Source organism: Rousettus aegyptiacus, unplaced genomic scaffold (genome assembly GCF_014176215.1).
Source record: "Rousettus aegyptiacus isolate mRouAeg1 unplaced genomic scaffold, mRouAeg1.p scaffold_m13_p_11, whole genome shotgun sequence".
Classification (NCBI taxonomy): Eukaryota; Metazoa; Chordata; class Mammalia; order Chiroptera; family Pteropodidae; genus Rousettus; species Rousettus aegyptiacus.
This window is the reverse complement of record NW_023416286.1, coordinates 35,572,448-35,590,806: the sequence shown is the minus strand read 5'-3', so window position 1 is coordinate 35,590,806 and position 18,359 is coordinate 35,572,448. Positions and strand designations below refer to the sequence as shown.

Here is an 18,359-nt window from a genome sequence, read left to right as displayed (position 1 = left end):
GTTCTTAAGACCTTTGTTATTTCCTGTGTGACGGAATCATCTGACAGAGCTCCTAAATCCCTTGAAATTTCCTGGGGGATAGGGGCATCTATTCTAACAAGGTGATTCTTGGTGGTTCCTAGATGGGGACTGGTCATCAGAAAGACCAAGCTATGATTAGAAGCAAAGAACTTTCAGCTCCACTCCCCATTCTCTGGAGAGGGAGAAGAGATGAAAATGGAGTTAATAATCAATCATGCAAATATGATGAAACTTCCATAAAAATCTTCAAAGTACCGGACACAAAGCTCTCCTGGGTTGGTGAATACATCCATGTGCTGGGAGGGTGGTGCCCACCAACTCTGTGGGGACAGAGCTCTTGTGCTTGGGATTCTTCAGATGTTCCCTTGTGTATCTCTTCATCTCGCTGTTCACCTGTATCCTTTATACAATAAACCAGCAGATGCGTTTCTCTGTGTTCTGTGAGCCATTCTAGCAAATTATCAAACCCAATGAGGGGTATGTGGGAACCTTGATTCAGAGCCAGTAAGTCAGCATGCAAGTGACAACCTGGGATTTGAGATTGATGTTTGAAGTGGGAGACTGAGCCCTTAATCTTTGAGATCTGATGATAACTCCAAATAGGTAGTGTTAAAATCTAATTGAATTGCTTGGTGTGGGGAAAAACTCACACATGTGGTTAGAAGTATGTGGTATGAGTAAAAGAGACTGTTTTTCCTATACAGTGGACAGAAGCTTGACAGAGCCAGGCAGACCTTTTATAGGTGGTAATCAGCTTGAGCCATTCTATCTAGACCTGTTTAAAGATCTCAGTGCCTCCTTAAAATCCATGAGCATCAGCTTTCAACTTATCCTGACATCAAAACACACTGACATCTGAGTTGTTTTTTCTTTGGTGTGTTAATCTTGTCCTCATATTAAAAATCTAGGCTGGAAAATACAGATGAAATTCCTAATCGAAAACAGGAAGCCTTCAAAATTCTGTTTTAGAAAAGTGTATGTGTCTTCAAGAACCTGTGTAGAGCTGCTCAAAGAACATTCTGTGACACTGACAATTGGGCTCTCAACCTTGAATCTGTGTAGCACCAAGGTTAAATCTAACTCCAAAGATAGCACAGGTTCTCTGCAGATGGCAGAGCCCACAAAGAAGAGAGAAGCTGAATCGAGTGAGGCCAGTCTGTTCCTAACTTGCCGACCTTATGTCACTTCTTTTCTGGGCAAGAGTGACTTGAGGAATGTGGGAAGAACTCAGAAGCAAAATTCTAGGCAAGTTCCTCCACATGTAAACATGAGAAATAGTGAAGACATGTTCTCACCCTAACACCCAGGAAGCAGGAAGATCTTGTAGCGCATTAAGCCCTATATGTACTGGCTACCACATTTTCCCACCCATGCCCCACTTTCATGCCTTGCCTGTTTGCCAACCTCTCTGGTAGTTGACATTTGAGTTCTTAATATAATACTCAGTGGTGTTCTGGGATATATTTAACAACTGACTCTCTAGAAGGGAAGAGTGTGTATATATACACCTACATATGTTTACAATAAAGCTTATAGATAAAAAAGATGGGTAACACACAATTTATAAATAATAAGAAATATGACATCTCGGTTGTAAATTTCATGTGGCCAACTGATTTTCACAGATTGCCTTTTCATTCTGAATTCTTGGACTCGAAGCCATTTTGTGCTTGCAGTTCAATCAAGAAACAACAAAACCTGATTATGAATACATGCTTGATTTCTAATTTGGCAAAGAAGTTGATGCCATTATTAAGTGAATGTAGTCTTGATGTGAATGTTGACACTTTCGTTTCTATAAATTAGTGAGATGAAAGTAAAGCAATGACTTAGTTCATCAATGACATAAATGACTTATTTATTAGTAGAATTGGGTAATAGCTTTTAAATATTAGAAAAATGTTTGCTTAAGTTTTTGTGGTGTTTAAAGTGTAATAACTATAGACATAGCACTTGCAAGTTTAATCTGCAATATTATTTTCTTTATCACTTTCTTAAATCTAGAGCAAGGGTTGTGAACCTCTTTCTATAAAAGACCAGATATAAATAGTTTAGGCTTTTTGGGCACTCTGCCATTGAATCTCAAAAGCAGCCACAGACAATATGTGAGTGAAAGGCCATAGCCGTGTTCCACTAAAACTTTCAGACCAGAGGCTGGATTGAGCCCAAGGGCTGTTATTTGCCAGTTCTAGATTTAGAAAACAAAATCGAAACCAAATAAACCCCTGATTTTTAGTATTTGTTATTTCGTTAGTGTAAATACTCCCACAATGCCAGATTTCAAGCTACTGATAAAACATCGCTAAACATGGAGTTGGGAGGAGTGTGCAGCAGCCGTCTATGAGCGGTATTTCCTCCGTACAGATACAATTGCCGTCAATAACCAAGATCATAGGTAACAGTAAAATGTAGGAAAATAAATGATGATATGAGTATTTTAGTTTTATTTCAAATATGATTTAAGTTTATATAATTTAGTTTTTAATAATGGCTATACTGAACAACAAGCTTACAGAATTCCTGAATTTAACAGTTGGTTGTTATGAACACTGTTCCAAAATGACAGACACTATTGTAAGCTATTCATATGTATTAACTCTAATTTTCATAACAGCTCTATGAGAGAAGTACTGTTTCTATTAACAGACACCTTATTTTAGAAAAGCATTTCAAACAAGGCAGTATGACTTGCTAGCCTAATATTGCTCTTAACCTTTAAGCTATACTGCATCCCTAGGTGATACCTAGCTTAGAGCCGATTGTGTATCTAGCTATAGTGGGTAGGATAGGAGTAGAGGGAATGCTTTGTAGGTTAGTGCCTAACTCTGTTATTCACACCTAGAAACTAATACCTCGTCTACAGCTATGCTACCCTGAACAAGCCTGATCCCATCTTATCTTGGAAGCTAAGCAGGGTTGGGCCTGGTTAGAACTTGGATGGAAGACTACGTAGGAATGCCAGGTGCTGTAGACGTAAAAAATTAAAGAGTAAGAGATTATAAGCTGAGAAGGTCTTTGCTATCTGTGCGGTTAACCAAGGGTTGCCTCACCTAAAAAAAAAAAGAAAGAAAGAAAGAAAGATACCAACACCTCAAGATTTTTATATACTTGGCCCCTATCATGTGCCTTCTAGTTGTAGATCTTTTTGCTATCCATTCTGCCAATGACCTTTCATACCACTGGCATAGTGTCACTTTAGCTCAATCTCTGCTTTCCTATAACAATTTTAGTCCTAGTCAATTGATGTATACTTGATTGATTTTTATACTTGCCAGTGAAGAAGACGGAATGTGAATCCAAAGTTGCCTGCATTCAAATGCGAGCCTTGCCTCTTGGATATCTAACCTATGAAATTCAGTAAATTGCAGGGATCAAATGAGCACATATGACAAAGGTGCTGGAACCGGAGCAGACATGATGGGACTCATCATGCAAACAGGAGTGTAGGCTTATTAGGGACTGGTCTTTGCATGTCCCAGTTGTCTACTTACCCTTTACCCAAAGCTTAAGACAGGACATGAATATATTTGAGTGCTCTTTCTAATGGGAGTTGCTTTTCTTCCTTACAGTCTGCTCAGCAAATGTGGACATATCAACTGGAAACTTACACTGGCTGCCCTGTGACAGAAGTGCTATCCAAAAGACTAGAATTACTGGCCCAGACACACATACACTCTACAGAACGAGCAGCATTATACTTCATCTTCTTCTCAATTGGCCACAGAGGGTGCTCTACTGGGTAGAAAGTAGGAAGCACTTGCAAAGTATGACCCTTGATGGCAAAAACAGACAGGAAGTCTGGAGAGGCACCTGGACAGCAGATATCCACATGGCCTTAGACCTTGGCTCATCTAGTATCCTCTGGACCACCAAAGGTCTAGGTAAGCACCACACAAACAGTGCAGTTAGTAGAAGCTTTAGGGGATGAGTGAGAGTCTTGCTTTTAATAAAATGATTCTGGTTATTCTTAGAACTAGGCAGATATAAGCTCAAATTTCCTATTTTCATAGTTAAAGTTTGGGCACAAGTCACTTACTTCAACCTTGGTTCTCATCTATAAGTCTAGATTTATGATTTACAAAGCAAAACTTAAGAAATAACATACTTAGTAGCTTTCCACAGTGTTCAGAATTTGTTTCTATTTCTATAAGACGTAATGGAACCAAACTTTCATTGCAAATTAAATACAGGTACTTTAGCTATAACTTGATAACTGGTACAAGTTATATGTTGTAGCCAGATTTAGTGGCCTTCTCACTGAGAAGCCATCCTCGAGGCCTAGCAGCTATGCCAGGTGTTTTAGTGTACACAGGGAAGACGGTAAAGTCTCATCTGATGTGCCCACATGGCAGACCTAAGCCTCTCTTTTTCCTGGAGCTTTACACATTTCATTGGACCATCTTTAACTATAAAACTAAAACCTACAAAACTTGATAGGAAAACTCTGTGCTTATTTTCAGTTCGGGGTCATTGAACCTGCATCAAATGATATTCCACTGTCACAGGCTGTTTTTTCTATATCAGCTCATAACAACCTGATTCTCCCTTAGGGTTGCAAAGTCTGAGTCTCCTAAAAAATAGAACATATACTTTGAACAAGACTTGGAGTGATGGGTTTATAGTGGCCCACGAGCCCTACCTGGTGACTGTGAATGGAGCAGCTCTTGTGCTGTGGAACAGGAGGATGCTGGAGCCCTTCTCAGTGTCAAAAGAGCCACATGTGAGAAAAATGATTATCCTGGCAGAGAACCAGGAAGGTCCAGGCCAGTCTTTCTCTGTGAGATTATTCTTTAAGATCCACTTTACCTGGCTATTCTCAGTGTGTTTTTATAGGAGAAAATCCTGGATATCTTTATGTTTGTACTGGCAGTTGTTCCAACCCACAGCTCAGCAGGCCTTCTCCCTAACTTGTCCATGTCCTGGAAGAGGAAGATTCTAGCATGGTTTTCAGAGTTGCTAAATGGCACATGTCCCTGAGCAATAATCTGAGAACTCTGCGCACCTTTTGAGAATCCTCTTGCACATTAGTGTATTAAAGCTCTTAATCCGGCGGTTAAGAGAGCCACTGATTTTGCTCTAAAGCAGCTTCCCAAACTGATTTGACTAAGGAACTCCTTTTCCCACAGCAGTGGCATCTAATGGAACACACTTTGTGAAGTGGTTCTGGAGCTGTGGATGCCAGGCCGGGCAATGCTCTCCTCCTGTAGAAGCTATGCCTTGTCATTTAGATTAACCCATTAAAACTGGTTATATACACATATATATGTGTGTGTGTGTGTGTGTGTGTGTGTGTGTGTGTGTGTGTGTGAGAGAGAGAGAGAGAGAGAGATATCTTGGATCATGAGGATAAAAAAGAAGAAATCTTATCATAGGATTCATGGCTTTGTCAGCAGAAGTGGCTGGAAGTTCCAAGGGAGAACAGGAGCAAAGAGCAAAGAGGGATGGAAGTATTCCTTTTTTTATGTACCCAATCCACAGAGGTCTCTCATCTCCCTTTCCTGCCTTAACTGCCTTACTTATTCCCTCATTGGCTGGTTTAACGTGTCTTAAGGGTTAAGAAGCATTAGGTATAGGACATAGGTAGTAAAGTATGCCAGTAAACAGTTAACTTTTTGGTAGCAAATCTAGTTTTGATTATTCCACTAACACATTTGCTAGGATGCTGCAATAACTGCTGATGAGTATTAACTGGTAACTTTTCATAAGGTAATTTACACATCTCGACAAATGAGTGTTCACCTTATGCTGACCCCTGTCTAGACTATAAAATGCTATAGCAGGGAACTGCATAAGGCAGGTCCCTGTCTTCAGTACCTTACTTTATTTTTCACTCTCAAGTGGGGGGTGGGGGTGGAAACAAGGTTAAAGATAATAGACCTGAAAGGAGAAATCAATTTGCCCAAATTCAGAGCCATTAGATTATAGGCAAATGTACCACACTTAATCTAAAGATTAGTCTTTGAGTCAGTTTTACTTTTTCTTCCTATAAGGTAGGAAGATGTAGCTACCCAACCACAACGTGGTTTTCTGGGGGTGGGGCGCAGTAAAGCACATCTCCATTGATGAAATCTAATGGACCACTTTGCTGAAGCAGCTTCTTATTCTAGATCCGAAGGTTGAAGGAGCAGCCACAAGCGCCCATCTTACTCATCCCCCACCACTCCCTCTACTTTGTACCCAATCTTCTGTCCTCTGTCAGAATGGGAAGGAATGCATTCCTAAGGAGTACCTCTGTGACGGTGGGCGTGACTGTCAGGATGGCTCCGATGAAGAGAACTGCTCCCAGCTCCGCAGCAGATCAGGTCTGTCACCATTTCCCCTTCTTAGTCTTTTGTTCCAGGTACATGGAGTCAGACTTGGGTGCATGGCGTGAATTGCCAGAGTATTTATTCTAATTATACTTGCTTTCCCTTGATAAATTATCATAGATAAAATTCATAGTCTGTCAGAATACAGATTCTGTGAGGGCTCATTTTATGGCTTCCTTGTTTCCTCCAATTTGCTTTAGCATTCCAATATCTGCCTTTACATAGCCAGAGTCACAGAGTGACCTTGGTAGGGTTCTAACAAGTCGTTAAAGTAACCAACCAAATGTAAGGTCATATTTAAACACCCTAGTTCGGCTTGCTAACCTAATCGACCTAAGCACTTTACTGAAGCTTACATATGGATCAATTAAAATATAGAGCCCAAATAACATGCAGTCTATTAATTTACCCCTCAGACTCCAGAGTGAGGGCAAGTTGATCTACTTCCGAACCTTCAGCATGACTGAGTGCATGATACTAGTTTTCGGCACTTTCCGTTTAAGACGTCTTCCAGTGTCTGGACAGAAGCAAGTGCATTGAGGAGAAATACCACTGTGTTGGGGCTCAGCAGTGCTTGAATGGGTTTGACGAGGTGGACTGCTGGAAGCCCACTGTTCTCTGTGCTGTGACAACAAGACCTGCTGTATCGCTGAGAGCTGGCTATGTGATGGCTACCCAGACTGTTCTGACAAAAAAGATGAACAAGGATGTAGTAAGTTCCATGAAACTTCCTAGAGTATTTGAAACTGTATTTCAATTGATTCTCCTTATTCATGTAGTTATGTTCTATAGTTGCTACGGACACTGAATTAGCAGATATTGAATCATTGCTTCTAGAATAAATACAGAATGAGGTTTCTACAAGTCTCTGGTCACAACGTTTTTGTCAATCAATAACTATATAACCTTGTTTTATATGTTTCCATTTAAAGACAACTTAATGTATATTGTTGACTCATTAATACTGAAGTCACAGCCAATGGCACGATACATCATGCCTGAACAACGACCATCTAGCACACACTTTTTTCTCCATAATGCACATCATAGACTTCTTGCACTTAGGAACACTAGACTGCATTTCAGCATTACACTCATTTTAAACAACAGAATCACCAAAAAGTACAAAAATGTGATAAGTATGACCGTAAAGAGACTGCAAAAAGGACACCCACATATAGTATGAGAAATGAAATGACAGCAGAGCATTGCCTCGTCCCACCTCAGCTGGAAACACATGTGTTGGGCAACTCAGTATTTTTGCCGCTTTGTATATCTTGGAAAATCACCATGGATGTGTGGGAGTATAAATTTTAGCAAGGAGGAGAATGTGCAAATACTTAATCCACGAATGAGGACTAGTTACTGCAGAGTTAACAAACTAAGATGAAAGTTTCAGAGTTAGAGGGGATTTGGAGATCATGCTGCAACATTCTCCTTTGCATGAAAAGAAGATTTCTATAAGTGGAAAACAAATCTACTCCCTAAATCAAGGATTATTTCTTACAGAGCTAAAATCTATCTCCCTGAAGATTTTAATTTTGGTCCTACATCTTCTTCCTGGGATGGGTCATCTCATTTGTAGATGTCATTGCTGTCTCTTTATTTTTATGGGATATGTAATCTTTATTTCTATTCTTAGTAATGACATGTTTCAAAGACCTTAATCATCTTGTGAGAGTAGGATAGAAGAGAGAATGTGGAGAATTGAAGTGGGAAGAAGAGGAGTCTGGGTAAGGTATCATGATGGATTTGGATGTGGAGGCAACTGGGTAGCTGGAGCATATGACTGAACTTGGGCTTATGAGAAGGACATCAGGAGGAAAGAGACATGAGAAGGAAGTAGGGAGGAACCCAAAGTATAAATTACTTTTCAATATGTATTTACAGTTTTGCTGAGGACCTGGCCCTTTTTCTTGAACCAATTCAAGCAACTTCTATCTGTAGGAATTGAGTCCAAGAACATAAATTGTAGAGTATGTTGGGTATTGTGGGGGAATTTCTTTTTTCGTGGATGATATTAAGAGGCCCAGAGGAAAATCCCACTATCCTTCCTATTCCAGTATCCTTCCATCCTTGTCCCTCAGCCTTTGTTCTCCGGGACAGAGAGGATTTTCTGGGCTAGCTTGGTAGGACTTTTCTGGCCTAGCACTGTACTTGAACTCTCTCTCTCTGCCCTAATACGTGCTGAGGCTTAGTTCCCAAGGTGACAGCAGAAGACCAGGAGTCTTCAAACTGCTTCCTTTGCCATTGATTCATTTCTACACCTGAGTTCTTACTTAATGCTTTATTTTTCAGTTCATGAAAAATGCGGCACATCTGAATTTAGATGTGAGAATGGCCAATGCATATCTTATTCTCTGCATTGTGATGGGAACCGAGACTGCCTGGACCACTCAGATGAAGACAGCTGTCCTGTTGCCTGGCCCCTGCGGTGCCCATCGGGGCAGATGAAGTGCCCCCAAAGTGGAGAATGTGTGTTGGCAGAGTGGATATGTGACCATGACTTAGACTGCAGAGATGGAAGTGATGAGAAGGTAGTCCAGTCTTCTTGCAGAAAAATAAACTAGATTTCTAATCACAACAGTAACACACACTTCCCTATAGAAAACTCAGGAAATCAAGAATAGAGAAGTTTCCCATAATTACTGTCCAGAAAACCACTTGTAATTATACCAACGTGTTCCAAGTGTCAAGATCCTCCTGTTGAAAGTTAAACTTTTAAGAGGTTTTTTATTGTAGGTTTGTAAGTGTTAGTCCTTGAAGGCCGTGGCTTAAATGTCCTACCTAGAGAGATGCTTATCTGTTCCCATAAAGTACGTTAAAGTTACCATGTTGTGCAGGATACAGCCTGGGCTTGAAGCCTACTGCTTGCATTCGACCTTAAGAAAGTGCTTACTCCTTAATGCTTTATTTATTCATTAGTAAAATCGGTATAAGGTGTGCCTTGTAGCACCTGAGGGGTCAAAAGAAGATCTAAAGGCTCTGGGATACAGCATATCCACAGATGTCCCCTCCCTTCCTCTTGTACATTCTGCTCCAGACCTGAGTATCCAAGTCAGATTAGGTAAAAAAATATGTTGTAAATATTAATGTACTAGGATGTGAGTTCGACATGGTGAGAAGAATTTTAGAGAAGAGTTTCTGGAGCAGATTGTTTTGCTTATGCTTCTTAAATTAAGATTTCCTGATTTGACAAAATAAGACATTTCTTCCCACTTCCCACCCATGTTTGTATCACCAAGAACTCTTCCTGTAAATTCTAGCTACAGAAAGAGTTTCTTATGATTCCTGCCACATCCAAGTCTTTAGGTTCTACCTGACTTAGTTGCTGAATATAGGCGTTGCTAAGTCTCTCTCTGCCTCCTCAGAACTGTGACCCTGAGGAGCTTCGGCGTGGCTCCAGGCAGTGGTCCTGTGCCAGTGGAGACCAGTGTGTGCCTGATTCGTGGCAATGCGATGGGCGGCATGACTGCAGGGATGGCAGTGATGAGGCTGGATGTGAGTGTGGGGGGCTTGCACTAGGGGGAAGGCAGATAGCTTCAAGAGGCAGCTACCTCTTGCTTCTGCTTAGCATGAGAAACCAGCTCATCAATCAAATGCTACAGGACCTGATACCCATTCCTTTACCAGAATGGAGGCATCTTATACACGAGGGCAGCCTTGCTGTGGGAGGGGTGTTTGAGGAGTAGACCGTGAAAGCAGAAAGTCATCCTCTCCAGGCTCTCCTAAGAAGTGCCAGAGTTCTGAGTTCTGGTGTCACTCCTACACCTGCCTCAACCTCAGCCTTGTGTGCAACAGGAAAGAGGACTGTTCAGATGGCTCTGATGAAGGTGGAAAGTGCTCATCATCAGCACACAGCCAAGCAGTGTTCCCACACCTGCTACCAGTCCCCACGCGGGCCTGTGAGTTCTTCAGTTATTTTTCTAGCATCTCTAAACTTGGTTTAGTGAAAGGGGGCAACTTCCGCATTCAGGCTCTCCCTGACTGCTCCTTAAGTTCTAAGTCAGAGGTCCCCAGCCCCTGGACCATGGACTGGTATCAGTCCTGGCCTGTTAGGAAGCGGGCTGCATAGTAAAAGGTGAGTGGTGAACAAGCAAAGCTTCATCCCCAGCACTAATATCACTGCCTCAGCTCCACCTTAGATCATTGGGCACTAGATTCTCAGAGGAGCACCAGTCCTTGGTACCAAAAAGGTTGGAGACCACTGCTCTAAGTCTTACATGGGAGAGCTGTCCTCATCCGTCCACTGATGGCTCTGGGCTTGAGCATTTCCAGGCTTCTGGAGAGTCCTCTCCAGTTCCTTCCCTATTCTGTCACCACTCAGCCTCCAGAAACTCCACTACCATAGTTTTTCCCATCCCAGCTGTGAGCTCTGGTTGACACTTAGGGCTAAGCAAGCAGGTTTTGTGGAAGTCCCTTCCATACAAGTATTTCTAATGGGATGGGTCTTAAATTGAGGACTGCCTGTACTTTCAACTAGCATTACTAGTTGGCTGAACATAGTGACCTTGGTTCTGATGGGCAAGTAGAAGAAAATTATGTTCTGATGTCTGGTCATAGAAACATTGCTATTGGTAGACAACCAGCTCTGTTAAGTCTATGTACCTCTTCACTCACTGATTATGCTGGGGTTCTATGTGTCCTTGTCTGAACTTGAACACCTTTGTTAACTCAGGACACATGGTGGTGGCAAGGGAGTGAGGTGTGTGGGAGGATTGATAAGAAGAGAGTGACTGTATTCAAAATAAAGTTGGTCCTGAGAACCATCTGAGTTGCTGAAATTGAGTGTATTGCCATGGGCTTTTTATAGCAAGGTCAAGGCCTTTTTATCAATGTTGTACTGTCTTCATTAAGTCTTAATGTTTTCCAACCTCTTTCAGGTATGCGCTTGTAAGCAAGCCTTTGAACTGAAGAGCAGTGGCCGAATTTGCAAGGATGTGGATGAGTGCCAGAGGCTGGGCAGTCGGCCTTATAGTCAGATCTGTATCAATACCGAGGGCTCCTTCAGCTGCCCTTGTCATGCTGGCTACTCACTGGAGCCTGATGGCCATACCTGTAAAGCAACAGATAAACTGGAGCTGGGGACATCTTCTAGGCCCTGGGTCATAAGATTCGAAGTCCTAAATCTTCCAAGAATGCCGATGAAAATCTCTCTTTCTCAGGTCTTAAATGCCCCAGCCTGCTTTACCTGTCTTCAGGGCAAGCCTAGCACAATCCCAAAGCATCCTTTTTATACTTCGTATTTCATACTGAATTTGAGTCTGAAAGTATCTACCAATTAAGGCATTATTATAACTTATTAGTTATAATAAAACCATAACTCTGGCCTCTGTATCCATGGGTCACCTTCACCTGAAGTTATTATAAGTGTTGAAAGTCCTGACAAGCACTTCTTTCCTGCCCACCTACCTCCAAAATATTTAGTTAGAAGCGTGGTTTCTAATTTAAGCTAATCATGCCTTCATACAAAGTATCTTAAAACTGTGAGTATTCACTTAACCAGAGAAGGGCTACCTAGATACCAGATGGCTGGTATCATAGCCCTGGCAATGAGCAGGCAAAGGCTACTTTGTCCTCTAATTCCTTAGCCAATGCTGGGTTTCACTGTTCAACCCCTAAGGCCACATTGAAAGCAGTTCTCATTCAATAGGTACCAAACCAATCCTGCTTGTGGCAATTCAGTGTAACCTACTCCTCTATGGATTGCAGAGCTTTAAAGAAGATATTCTGGTAACTACAGACAAGAACCTGATTATTTCATCGATTGACAATGACTTAGTGGATCGGAAGGTCTTCTGGACAGACCTCAGTGCAGAAGGTATGAAGTGGATAAGCATGGACACAAAGAAGAAAGGGACTGTGGTGAAAGGCATGTCCCTTTGTGTAGGGCAATTTCTCATCTTGCTCTATATTTAGTTAGAAAATATAATGAGTGGCCATTAATGTTCTAAATATTGGTTTAATTATATCTCCTTAGCTAAAGGAATTAAGGCTTGCCAGTTAGTTAGAAATTGAAATATGTATTGTCATCTCAATAGACACAGGAGTCAACCAAACTATCAGCCAGTGACCAATATTTGTAATGGCATCTTCCTCTACAAATAGTGCTTTGGAGCATTTTAAAGAAGACTGCCCTGATGGAGATGCATTTAATAGTTGAAAAACTAATTAACAGGGCATGCTAGTTTGATACCCATGAGCTCAAACCTAGTAAAAGCTATAATTTAAGGTAAGTACACATGTTGGTTTCCTCTCTTCAGGGATAAAATCAGATTGTATAGTGGTAGACTGGATTGGGAGGAATCTCTACTGGATGGATGGGACAGCTGGCCAGATTTTGGCAATTCAGTTGACTGCTAATTGGAGAGAAAAATCTGAGTACATAATTGTCCTCAATGATGACCTGAACCAACCACCATCTTTGGCTTTAGATTCCCTAAGTGGGTGAGCGTAAGCATCACAATTCCTGGTCCAGTCCTTTATGCTTGTTTTTCCTCTTTAGTTCTTCTTTGGTTGAGTTCACTGAACACAGAACGAGTGAATAGAAACGTTTTCTGGCTTTACTTCGGGCTTTATGGTGTTGTGGGTCAATCACACACATAGTAATTTTAAAATCTTCTGGAGAAAGTCCTTTATTTCAGTTAAGCAAGATATAAGTTGCTAATTTGGTGGCCCGCTTATACTTCCTTTGCCAAAATAAACAAATATACTTCTGAATGGAGAATTTTTATGGCTTTAATATTGCAGGAGGGGGGAGAATGGAACTAGAGATAGTGTTTAATTTATAATAATGTGCTTGGTGGTGGGGCAGGGGGTGAATAATTGTGTGTTAGGGTTGAACCTGGGTTCTTCTATCTAGAGTCCTTTCTCTCAGTAAAGAGCCAGGAACTTAAGAGACAACTTTTCCTACTTGGCAGAGCCAAGCCCTCATTGGGACAGCCATATGTGTATTGAAAGAAAGAATAAGACAAAGAAAAACTCAGGATTCAAAGGTAATCCAGATTGGATACTCTACTTCTGCTTCTTAAACCTTTATAATACATTCAACCAGGAATCTGTTAACATGGTCTTCAGGAAACTGGCAGTAGTTTCTGATGTATCTAATAGCTTGTGGCCAAGAACAAGGTCTGGGGCACAAGTCTGTCTGTGGAACTAGCCTACTTTTCAGCCCGGAAAAGATTGTCAGGTTCCCCAGACATTTTCCATGGCTTAAGGAGTACTGTATTCCTTGCCTTCTTGTACAACTGTCATAATATTTTACCCCCAAATGATGATTAAACAACCACCATAAAATATCAAGGGAAAAGTTTTACTGCTTCACAATTATGCTTATGGAACAGACCAAGTTTAAGTTTGAAGAAAAAATAATTAGGCTGCAAATCACTGTTTTCAGGAATTAATTGATGTTATTTTTTGTGAGGTAATACTTTATCTCAAAGCTGACTTTTATCCACATAGGTTAATGTACTGGTCTGAAATTGGAGGAGAGCCCCACATAGAACAAGCTGGAATGGATGATAGCAGCAGAAAAGTGCTCATCAGTCAAGGTCTTGGCTGGCCAACTAGCATAGTTCTTGACCAGTTGAGCTGGAAGATATTCTGGTCTGATGACAAATTTCAGTGTATCGGTTCTGCCAATCTAGATGGTACCAATATTAGCATAAGTGTTCTTTTGGCTTTAGGTTTGTATGAAGTGCTATGCGCCTTGTGTAAAACTCATTGCAGAAACCTCACATTCGCCATTTTAGACGTTGTAGCTAACAGAAATCAAGAGCCTCTTTTTGGTTGCTGTATTGGAAGATGAAGTCTTCCGGTCTCAGATGAAGACAAGAACAGTGCAGCATATGAGGAAGATGACAGGCAAGAACAGGGCTGTCCTCATCAAGTGTTTTGAACAGCCTAATGGACTCAAGGTCTATAATGTACTCTTCAAAATATTCCCCCTAATTCTCTTTAAAAAGCCTACATGTATGAGTTCCCCAAGTACATACTGGTATGACATTCATCTGTAATGGTTAAAAAGCAAGATTTATTCATCTGCTATTTTTAAGGATTTACTAATGTGTGCTGACATCTAGCTGTCTTCTTCCAGATAATGCATGAAGTACTACAGCCTAGGTCTTCTAATCCTTGCCTAGATACTGGATGTTCTCACTTATGCCTTCTGAGCTCACAAGCCAAGGGAAGCTGTCATTGCCCCATTGGATTCTTGCTTGCAGATGATGGCATCAACTGCATTCCTATCAAGGATTCCGCATTTCTATTCCTTGTGTTGCCCACAGTTATCATACAGGTACTGTCCATAGCCTTCATCACATGTCAGCGCTTAGGTTATGTTCTATTGTAGACTAAGTAATTTGAGTTCTTCATATGCAGATATAAGTAGTAGGGGCTCTTTCCTTTGAATATTCTTCAAATACAACTTAAATTTTGGCATTCTCTTTGTGCTGAGAGCTATGATGACCAAAACAAAGTAGCTATGAAATGAAGACCACTCCTATTTAAATTCCTTTAAGAAATGCTTAGTGCATCAGAATACAGCAAGGTTTGTGTAGTTTAGTTTATTTAGACAATGTTGTTTAGTTGTCGGAGCACTTAACCCATGACATAGAGGAATTCCAAATAAAAGTTCAGCTGGGTTCTAGTACATTTTGTGGGGATGGGGTAAGTACATTTTGTGAGACAACTTTTCTTAAATCATAGGATAAAAGACACTGACAAGTAAATCATCCCTAATTTCTATCGTCTAAAGGACTTGTCAATTTTGGCATTTTGAAATGACAAAACAAACTTTGGAGTGGAAGATTGACTTCAATTTCAATAAGATCTTCATAGAAGAGTCTCGTGTAAAAGGGAGGGCCTTTTTAGCAGAGGAGTAATCTTTAAAACATCTGAATTTGAGGAATTTTAAGTGTTTGAAACTCCAGAAAAAGAGAGAAATAACTGCTGTCTACTTTTAGAAGACAGAATATATGAAAAACTAAATTTAAGTATCTTAACATTAATGCAAAATCAAGATGACATATTAGACTAGACTCAACTGGTACCATCTACCCGACTTTTATATATATATATATAGATTTATCTGAAAAATCCAGATGCTTTACTAGGACAAGCAACTTCACCAGAGCATAAGATACTTCCTGTTACCACTGTGAACCATCTGGCATCAATGGACTGCCTTGTCCAGGAGAAGGCACTCTACCTTTCAGAGTTGAGTAACGGTGATATTAGGCAACTGAGGCTCAAAGAATCTGGAAATCTGTCTTGGAGGAGAGTCATATCTGCGCAAGGAACAGTAATCAACCTTTCTGTGGAAACATGTACTGGCTTGACAGCGAGAATCCTCACATCATTGTAGCTTCCTCAGAAGGCCAGTATTTTACTGTCTTGCTCAGCGAAAATCTTTACCGCCCAACCTCTGTTGTGCTCCATCCAGCTACTGCAGTCAGGTGCTTTGTGGATCTGGGTTCCCAGGGTGATGCTAGGCATGACATCAGCATTGGACGTGCCTCTATGGATGGCAGCAGGAGGAGGGTGCTGTGGCAGGAATCTCAGGTCCCTGTGGGCCTGACCTTTTCAGATTCAGGGACCCCAATATACTGAGCTGATACTGGTAAGCAATTATTAGCTATGCTCTAAATGTGAGTCTGAGGGACCTTAGCCAGATGAAATAGTGATATTCTACTTTTTGGTCTTCAGCCATGACTTCAAATAGATTTTCGATCTGAGTTTACAATCTTCTGTGCCACCTTTCAAACAAATACAATCATTCCCCAACCCAAATAGCCTATCATAGACCACAGAGTCATGCAATAGCCCCTTTGTGAAGGAATAAAATTGAGAACTTAACAAATATGCATGAGCAAACCTTCGTGTATCACTATTAAAGTAGAATGAATGAGAAACTGGTCTTCAGAGAAAGCATGGCAGCCAGTGCCTTTCTGGAGGGGAGGCTGGGCGAGACATAAAGAGCTATAGGATAGAGCACAGCTGTTTTGGGCCAGGTGAAGTAAACTGAACCTCTCTTTCTAGGGAGAGGATTCATAGAAAGTATTTAACAAGATGGCTCTAGATACAGAGCTGATCGCAGAGGAATTCTGGGCCTTAACCACTTTACATACGGCAAAGGCATGATGTTCTGGACAACTACTGATGATGGTATGTCTCAATTCTACATCTGATTGTCTTTGTGATCTGAATTTACTCCTCAGCATCTACAGTGAATGTGCTACCCCTTGGCACTGACCATTGGCCGTATTTTTCTTTTGGAAGACTAGTTGAACAATTTACCTGTTCTAACATGTATGTGTAACAGTGATTGTGTGACTTGGGAGAGCTTTAACTTATTTGATTATTCTTTATATGAATATATTTAGTCCTGTTCTGCCTGAGATTTGGGGCATTTATATGAGGCTCTCTACTTTGGAAGAAACCATAGTATGGTAGAGAGAAAACTGGTCCAGAAAGAAGAACTAGGTTGTATAACTTTTCCATCAGTCAGTAGCTAGTAGCTGTAACACCTTACCTGTAAAATGAAGACAGTACCCGTTTCAGTTGACTAAATACATATAAAAGTACTGGATGAATTATAGAGCGTTCTATACTTGTAGGGTATTTCTAGCATATTCAAAGAAATTGTCCTAAACCACAGTGCTCTAGTATATTATTTCTGGCTAGAATCTAGATTTGCTAAAACTGGAAAATGCTGTTTAAGATAAATCTGATTCTTTTTATTTCCAAATGCTGGTCCATTAATCAGTTGGGCTGGCCACATCAGAATTACAAAAAGCTGTCAAGTCCTACTCCAAGGGTGCTAATTTATTAGGTTTGTGGTAAGACCTTGGTCATCCATTTTAAAATCCCCTGGTGACTATCGTTGTAGATAAGTCATTTTCAGAAATGTACTAGAATAATGTTTAAAATCATTATACATCAATTGTATGGATTGCATTTAAGTGTCACAGATCTTAATTTTCTTTAGATATCTTTAGATATCTGGACATATGTGAATATGCTCAATATAGCTTATTAACACCCGATTTTATTTTGGAGAAAGGTATAAAATGTTTTTTATTTATCTTGAAGTTTCTTCTCAGAAACAAGATTTAGAAAAATCCATGCCTCTTCTGTAAAACTCTGGTTACTCAACTGGAGTTTATACAAACAAGTGACTGTTTTCATATTGAGCAATGCTCTTTTCCCAGGAAATCTCAAAATAAAATTTCACTTTTGTTAATGATTGTCCACTGGTTTTGTTTCAGCCCAAATCACTAAAGTTTGGTTCAGCAAGGCAGAACTCTCAGAAAACCGGTGGTTCCAAGTAGATCAGAAGATTGTGGATTTAAAAGTTTACAGTAAACTTTGTCAACAGGGTGAGTAAGCAACCTTGCAGTGATTATGACAATGCTGAAGTCTATTGAATTGCCCTATGGAGGGGGTGCGCCATCCTGCAATAGCTCCTTGACATATCTTTGTGTTTTCCATTAAAACATTGCTCTGGCAATTCCATAGATCTGCATAACTCTCTCGTCTTTATGCAGTTGTATATAGTCTGGTTCTGGTATATAAGTAGTCCTGTTACTTATCTAGGAGACGTAATAATGATAAGTATATGGGCTGGGGTTTGGTAGACCCGGGTTTTATTTTAGTTCTATTATTGCGTATTAATTACAATAGTGTTATAATCAAAATCCCCTTTTAGCTCTAATGTGGTATTAATCTTCATTCTACTCGTCGTCACTTGTACCTACTTGTGATATTTACTAATCCTTGAAATATCAACTTGAGGGATGCTCAGATGTTTTTCTCAACTCTTCTTACAGACGCAAATGGAGTGCCTAATTGAATGCCTGGGGAGGATGATGATGGGCTTAGTTAAAGTAGTAATATAAGAAATCTGTTCCTAGTGGAGAATAACACTATTTGAACAATGTAAGTTCAAATAGTTAACCATACCTGCCATGTATGATGAGTATATTAGTATGATGAGTATATTAGTTTTAAGGGAATGCTGCTCCATTGCTT

General features: G+C 40.5%; 1 protein-coding gene and 1 pseudogene across 1 annotated transcript in view; both read left to right on the top strand.

The window, feature by feature from the left end:
• LOC107504120 (prolow-density lipoprotein receptor-related protein 1-like) overlaps nt 1-18,359 on the top strand; it is a 34,660-nt gene that overhangs the window by 11,476 nt on the left and 4,825 nt on the right. The window contains 19 exon segments of the mRNA XM_036228313.1: nt 3,591-3,902; nt 4,572-4,784; nt 6,129-6,323; nt 6,833-6,937; nt 6,940-7,041; nt 8,628-8,866; nt 9,701-9,830; nt 10,052-10,193; nt 10,195-10,234; nt 11,213-11,397; nt 11,981-12,201; nt 12,593-12,776; nt 13,791-13,998; nt 14,090-14,245; nt 14,425-14,625; nt 15,412-15,643; nt 15,646-15,948; nt 16,368-16,493; nt 17,597-17,707. Of these exon segments, the coding sequence (XP_036084206.1) occupies nt 3,591-3,902; nt 4,572-4,784; nt 6,129-6,323; nt 6,833-6,937; nt 6,940-7,041; nt 8,628-8,866; nt 9,701-9,830; nt 10,052-10,193; nt 10,195-10,234; nt 11,213-11,397; nt 11,981-12,201; nt 12,593-12,776; nt 13,791-13,998; nt 14,090-14,245; nt 14,425-14,625; nt 15,412-15,643; nt 15,646-15,948; nt 16,368-16,493; nt 17,597-17,707 (3,405 nt within the window).
• On the top strand, nt 2,877-2,995 carry LOC118609826 (annotated as a pseudogene).